This window comes from Rhopilema esculentum, chromosome 5, assembly GCF_057945365.1.
Source record: "Rhopilema esculentum isolate cy_ngs chromosome 5, ASM5794536v1, whole genome shotgun sequence".
In the NCBI taxonomy this organism is placed as follows: domain Eukaryota; kingdom Metazoa; phylum Cnidaria; class Scyphozoa; order Rhizostomeae; family Rhizostomatidae; genus Rhopilema; species Rhopilema esculentum.
In genome coordinates this window covers 10318488-10325778 of record NC_142819.1, presented here as the reverse complement: position 1 = coordinate 10325778, position 7291 = coordinate 10318488, and the positions used below count along the sequence as shown (strand labels likewise).

The 7291-nt window shown below is 35.2% G+C and overlaps 1 protein-coding gene and 1 long non-coding RNA gene across 2 annotated transcripts in view; one reads left to right on the top strand and one right to left on the bottom strand.

The window, feature by feature from the left end:
* The first annotated feature begins 415 nt into the window (after positions 1 to 415).
* Positions 416 to 7291, top strand: part of LOC135689522 (sperm flagella and cilia-associated protein 1) — a 12386-nt gene continuing 5510 nt past the window's right edge. The window contains exons 1-4 of the mRNA XM_065206774.2: positions 416 to 1176; positions 1586 to 1696; positions 2036 to 2145; positions 5881 to 6031. Coding sequence (XP_065062846.1) covers positions 1053 to 1176; positions 1586 to 1696; positions 2036 to 2145; positions 5881 to 6031 — 496 coding nt within the window. The 5' untranslated portion in view covers positions 416 to 1052. The remainder of the gene's footprint in view (positions 1177 to 1585; positions 1697 to 2035; positions 2146 to 5880; positions 6032 to 7291) is intronic.
* The window catches only part of LOC135689525 (uncharacterized), a 23826-nt gene continuing 19991 nt past the window's right edge, over positions 3457 to 7291 (bottom strand). The window contains exon 3 of the long non-coding RNA XR_010516528.2: positions 3457 to 3564. This is a non-coding gene — a long non-coding RNA (uncharacterized LOC135689525). The remainder of the gene's footprint in view (positions 3565 to 7291) is intronic.

Below are 7291 nucleotides of genomic sequence, written 5' to 3'. Positions count from 1 at the left end.
GATGTCAAATTGCGATAATGCCAAATTGTGCCTAGCAAAATCAGAGTCAGCTCGCTGGTCGACGGCCATTTTGAAAGTGATGACGTCATCATTGAAAATTGCTGACATCGTTAAAATACTGATGTGTATATATCATTGGAAAGCTTTCTTTCAGGCGAGCCCGAATCTAGCGTTTTTATTGAAGTCAGACGTATACTTAAGAAGTTACATTGGTTTTGAGTCTAGGAAACATAACCTTTTTGACATCATCGGTAACGTGACTTTGATGAATTTTTGAAAATGTTGTAAGGGCTTAAATAATTCGTTATACCATATTGTTCCATAATCAGCCGAGAAAACAAAGGTTAGGCAATGCGGTCGATGGTTGAGAGGAATGCCCTGCCTATGTGACTTTCTGCTTATTTCACAAAAATTAGATTCAATGTGTTAATGATCTAGCACTTGTCATCACATATATTCACACCTTTTAAAAGGAATCATAAAAGAAGTCCAGTTTCGCGCCATATTGATGAAGATTCGTTTCGTCACTGTTGCTGCGGTTGCTATCTCTTCGTTATGACAACAACAATAATAGGCACTGGGCTGCGAGTAAATCAAAATGGAAACGTGATTGCTGGGATGTTGATATCCTTATAAAAACAATCATAATCCACCACGATTAAACTTCTATTTGCGTATTTCATTCGAACATAATTACAAACATATACTGGTTGGACTTTCTGGAGGCAGATGTTTGCAGAATATATTACTTTTAAAGCGCAAACGCCAACGAACGAAAAGAACCCGGCCTAAACCATCATCGTTGCTTTTTGTATGATTTTACAAAGCTGTGGTTTATGAGAAACAAGACCATGATACATGAAAAATGGGAGATGCACCAATTTTGAAACGTTTGTTGTCGCCTCGAGATTAGATTCATGATGTACGATGCTACTGCTTGCCTGCTTTTTTAATCGCGAGGCGATAAAGGACCATCGCTTTTTCGTTAGGAGCGCCTTTGAGATTATTTTTGAATTGACAAGCGCCAAACTTTGTACAAACAATTTGCAAGAATGACAAGCGAAAATTTTGATTTCGAACTTGATGAAACTGCTTTGCAGGACCTTTATACGTGGATCGATGAAATTCCACTTACAAGGCCAAAGAAAAATATTTCTAGAGATTTTAGTGACGGTGGTAAGCTGAAGTTCATTTTCAAATTGTAAAGTTTTGATTAAATTTTGCGTGATTATGCTGGCAACTGTAATTTCTAGGTAAATGGCAAATCGCAGACCAGATGGATTGTTTCATCGTGTAAGACTGTACTTGAGGTAGTTTGAGAATAAAATCTTTATTGTTATTTTAGTAATTTTGTCTTTATTTTGGGAATGTTATGTTTATTATCCAATAGTATTGAATGCCAAAAAAATGAGGGACTATGCCTGCTCCTTTGCTCAGGGGTCAAATAGTTTACATAGCCATATCAATTTTTTATCAATCCTTCACACATTTTATTATGTAGAACCAAAATTCTTTCTTCTCATGAAACTAGCAAAGGCTTCTTTTTAAGATTTTTCAAAATTTGATTATGTCTTTTACATTTCAGTCCTAGTTGCAGAGATTGTTCACCATTTTTTGCCAAAAGTGATTGACTTACATAATTATGTTGCTGCCAATGGAAATCAAGCAAAAGCAGACAATTGGAATCTCCTGACAAGTTTGTTTTTAAATTAATCCTCGAATAATTGTCCATGGTTTAATCTTGCCAATAACTATATACAAATTTCCTGCAATGATCGCTTTTGCACATATAAAGTTAAATGGATTTGCCTATCTCATGTTTGATGGAAACTCATGTTTGATGGAAACTGTTGATAAAAGAGTTTGCCTTTTGTAGTCATCAAAAAAGTTACACTGGATTTTGCAAACATCAATCTATTTGCAAAGGAACTGGTAAACTGAATTTTTAACAAATTGGACATGCTTTTCTCAATATGTAATTTTAACTAAAGATTTTTAAATAAATCATAATTTGATTATGAATTGTCTTTTTAAGGGAAAGTTTTGACTAAACTTGGTTACAATGTACCACAACAGTTGACAAAAGGCATAATTTCAAGTAAACCTGGTGACATAGAGAAGTTTCTCTACAGGCTCAGGCAAAAGGTGAGGTTTAAACAATTTTTCTCTAATTTTGTAAACCAAGTAAGCAATTTGATTGCCAATTTTATTTTTCACAAAGTTTCTCTTTGGTTATGTTAATGATATAAAGAATGATCCATTGGCTATTATCATGCAGAGGAAAACAATACAATACTAGTTTAAGCTGTCTACGAAAAAAAACAAATCTTTCAAATGAATTAAAACAAAAGAAATACTGTAAACTCTTGATAACTTGACCATCCAATTGACCAATTAAATGGTTTAAGATAGTGAATGTTAAGTTATCAGGGAATTTTTGGTATGAATTAATTCAATAATCACAAAATTGTACCTATAATCACTCTCAACTGCTGTGGAATGAAGCTAATCTGGAAATGGTATGGCAATTATTCAGCCATAAGCTCCTTGCATGATTTAGGCTAAAGTTTCCACCACTAAATCAGCCAGTGCAATATGATTATGCAATTTAAATCCCTTTATCCTTCCTTGGGTGGTGCTAATTAATCACATTTTTAGTTGCATAACTTACCAACAATTTCTATCTTTTTTTAAAATAAACCTAGCAAAAATTTCTTTTAGTATTTAGCCACATGCAACAAATTTAAAAAAAACATTCACCCCTTTGACTTTTCCCCAAAACATTATGACATATCTACGGAGACAAACATATTTTTTGGCTGTGTTCAAAACCTTTCAAGACATCTCATAGAGTTTACTTACACAGTGGAACTGAGCAAATCTGACATTCTGCCTGATTTGAGAGCAGCCCAAGCCAACTATTTTCATAACATGCAACCTGAAAATACAGCTAAATTTTGCATTCATGGGTCCAGAAATTGCAAAGCTAGCTAAGCCTGTGCTGCTAAATATTTAATCTTTCATGACCAATGAAATGTTGAAAATAACTAACCAGAAAAATTTTAAAAAAATGAATAGCACAAGATAATTTTTGTACCAGTGTCCTAAACAGGTACAAATAGTGCTAAGGAGGTAATGATGTCAACCACATTGTGGCAGTATTTGTTAATATTGAGTAGCCTTGTGCAACATCACAATGTCAATATGTGTGGTAGTTTGACAGTTTTATGGCATTGCTTAACCCTTGTTTTTGTTTGTGCTTTGTGTGTTTGTGCAAGTCCTTGTTTTTAATTGTCCATTCTAGCTCCGGAAACACTACAATCATTTGCCAATCAATATAGTTTTAACTAATTTGTAGTTTTAGTTCCCTCTGAATTGTGCAGATGAGCATTCCTAAGTGATAAATTTATTTACAATATCTCAGCTGGTACATGCTAAACACAGTGTTTTGTTTCTCACCTTCTGGTTTTTCATTGCTTGTCCTTTACAAATATCATTTGGCTCTTTCAAATTTTCTATTAACTTGGTGACCACAAGTTTGAAGTTGATTTCTGGAGTTTTTACCTAAAAATATAAAACAAACAAGCACCATTATTAAATGAATGTCTTCTGAAAAGGAAGGTAGGGAAATTTTCAATGAGATTTTGAGTGCTCTTAGACCGGTGTGGAAGGAAGGAAAGTTTGCTTAACAGTTCATCCAAATATATTTTGGATTGAGCATATTTTAGTAGCCAAGATGCATGATAAAACATACATTTGCAAAGAAAAATATCTAAGACTTAGCATTAGTGAATAGCAGTACAGGTCATGTTTTTCAAACTGAAGTTACCCTGTGACCTAAATTGTGCTAGTTAAGAAATGATAAGGCAGATTCAGGTCAAGGCTTCTAAATCTCTTTGAAAATTACTTTGTCAGGTGCACTCCTGGCAGTGAGGTTTCTACGGGGGGCCACAACCCCCAGAAATTTTCTTTGCCTCTTGTTTGCCCCCCCCCCAGTTTTTTCAAAAATTGCTGTTAAAAATTGAATGTTTTATTCCAAACTGTTCAATCATTTTTTGACTTTTTTAGGGTTGCTCTCTCTATTTTGCTCGATGCAATCTTTATTGCTTGTATCGAACAAGCTACAATTGACCACAAAAATTGTGAGACTGCTTTTCCTTCCCACCTCACAATAATGCAAATGTCTTTTTGGTGTATTTTGCCCAAAAGAAAACCTATCGAAATTATTTTGTAAACCATTTATAATTTTGATTTGGGCTTCAGACAGACTTATTTTTGCTCAATCCTTCCACCGTCCTCTTCCCTCCCCCTCCCCCCTCCAAACAATGTTGTTTGTTGAGGTTTGGTGATGTAGTTGCAAGTCGTGTGTGCAAAGATTGTATATAATAACAAAATCTCAACAACATTGCTTGAAGAGGGAGGGGGTCAAATACAATTCTAGTAGATGACTGTCAATAAATTTTTCTGATTTCATCACTGGTCTCAATATATTTTGTGAAGGATTGTAGGGCCCCTGATAAGCGTGTTGGTTTGTAACCGAGGTGAACATTAATAGAATTTGGTTCCTTTCTGTAGTTACCAAAAAAAATTCATTCTTGAAAATCATTTAAATTCTATATTTGTTATATATTATCACAAAGATACACCTTCTTGGGGTGGGGTTGGCAGGGTAAGCCCAAATCAAGGTTCTCCGCAACTCATTGAAAACTCTTTTGGTTTCCCAAATCAAGGTTCTCCGCAACTCATTGAAAACTCTTTTTCACTCTTTGATCCAGCAATGGGAAATACCAATACTATTCCAGTATACCTTGGCATATTGCTAATCTAATATTGCCTATCGAAATTCTATGAGTTGAAATTCAGTATGAATTTCAGTATTCAGTATAAGAGGTTGGGTATCAAACATAACTACTATGGAAAAATTCTATCAATCAACCTTAGAAAGCTATTAGCCTTTTATTTTTAGAAGTAATGTTCATGATGCATTATTGTTAAACAGATAAAACTCAGCGGAGTAACGGACTAAAGTTACCTTCAGTTAAATATCAAAGAAGTCCCGCACCTTTAGGGGCCCCTAGCAACAACTTTTCTCTGTTATTTTTCCTAGGGGATGCAGCTGCGCGTTATGCCACTTATAAAACTATTTGGCATAATGATAACAGGTAGAGCTATACCAAGAAAATACTCATCTAGGGGGGCGCTAAGAATCGGTGCCTTGTAGGTAATTTTGAGCAACCACGCCACTGCTTTGAATTTCAACTAGTTCGCAAAGTAATAGATAGCGTTGGCCCCTATAACTGGAAGCTGGCCCCCGGCTTGCCCCCTCTGCCCCCACAGATTTTTAAGGCGATATTCGCCACTGACTGGTCCTCGTATACTTGCCTTTCTGATCTATCTTTGATTATGCACCATATTTAAAATCCAGAAATACGCTTCTCTATCACACTTGAGCATTATTATAATGGTTCTCAGTGGGTTAAAGTATTGTTCTCACAAAGAACCAGATACCACTTCTCAGCAGATCAGTGTATGAGGTTTCAGGCTGAGTCTTGCTGGATTTGGGTTGGTATGGACAAATTTCTTGGGTTGGTGTAGGCCACTTTGGGCTGGTTGCCATTTTAGTACTTGCAATATTTATTCCAAAAATTCAAAAAGGGGAATTTTAAACTATAGTTTTCAAACCTTGATCCGCGCAAAAGGATTATTTCAATTTCAAATGCCCTATTTTTGAATTTTCTACCATGGTGTAAAACTTTTCAACTCTGTTTATTCCTTAAACAAAAAATATATATATTGTTATTTGCACCATAATGTTATTCAATAGTTATTTTGTTTTGCCTGTTTAGATAACAATTCACTCTAAAATGTTGATTTCTACAGATTGAAACATTTCAAGCAAAGAAAAAGGCTGCGGCTTTGCGAGAGAAGGAACAAGTTTATGACGAGTTAGGAGGTGAAATGAGTAGCAGAAGTGAAGAGTATTATGCGCAAAATCTTCCTTACAACGATGGATCATACCGGCCACCAAATGGTATGGGTATAGTTATCCAAACTTGGCAAAAGTTTTGTGCTGATATTTGCTTCAAAGTTTGTCTTTGTAATGTCTTTCCTTTGCATTCAGAATTTCTCTTTGGAATGTATCAAGTTTCGCATCTTGCTTCTTTGGAATTACCATGTATGTTTGATTCAAGCTGTCCTTCAACGTAAGCCACACTTTCATATCTAAGGATTTGATATGGAGCTTTCAAGCTCAAAACTGCAAAATAATGTTCTTTGAAACACTTTCACAGTCAGATTAAACATTTAAACATTTTCAAATAGCAGTTGCAGACAATATTTTTCAGAATATAAGCACGAAATCTACATAAGCACGAAAATACCGCCACTGTGTAGACAAAAGGAGGTCGTTTTCGCCTTAGGACTCCATTGGTAACATTCTCAATGGGCAGTGATTGGTCAACCTCAACAGTCATGTGCTCGCGTATCTGATTGGCCTATTTCGATCCACAACTGGGTATATATATTTCCTAGCGCAGATTTCTCGGTCTATGTTCTGACGTTTTAAACTCTGAAGAGTGTCAGACGAAAAGCTTTAGTTACTAAATGTTTGCTTTTTTCAAAGCCATTTTATTAAAGATTTTATCAGTTGAACGAGAATATAACCATAGTTTCTGTAACTATTTTCCTGCCTGTTGACTTGTCATGTCAGACTTAACCTGTGTATTCTGTTCTTCAGCATCTTTGGTCTAACTAGTACACCAAAAAAGGAAGGGAATCATCGCTAGATCATCTCTTTTCATCATTTTAGAGAAGGTCAAATTTGATATGAAAACAGATTTTCTCAACCAAAGTTTAAGCCATTATTATCAGGTTTTTCGCATGAAAGCCTTTCTAAAGTGTTCTAGTATGATTGTATGCGGCAGCTAAAATCAAAGCAACATGGTGTACTAAACTTTCTCAAGAAAGCATGCACGCATGCACGCACAGATATTCGAATAAATGCAACACATTTAATTATGAATAGTCTATGCTTATTTGAAACAGTCAAAAACAAGGACATAAATGTATGGTATTTTTCTTGGCATACATACATCAAATATGGCTACTTCCATGTGTTTACACATAGAGAAAGTTATTTTGAATTTCCTTAAGGAAAACTTACAGGCATTGAGTCATGGTAAATAGGCCTTTCCTCTAGGGGGAAATTTGGTTTTGGTGTGATTGCTGAGGTTCCATGTGACATCATCATCCATTGCTGACAACTTGCCATTGATGGAAGCTGTGTTGTAAA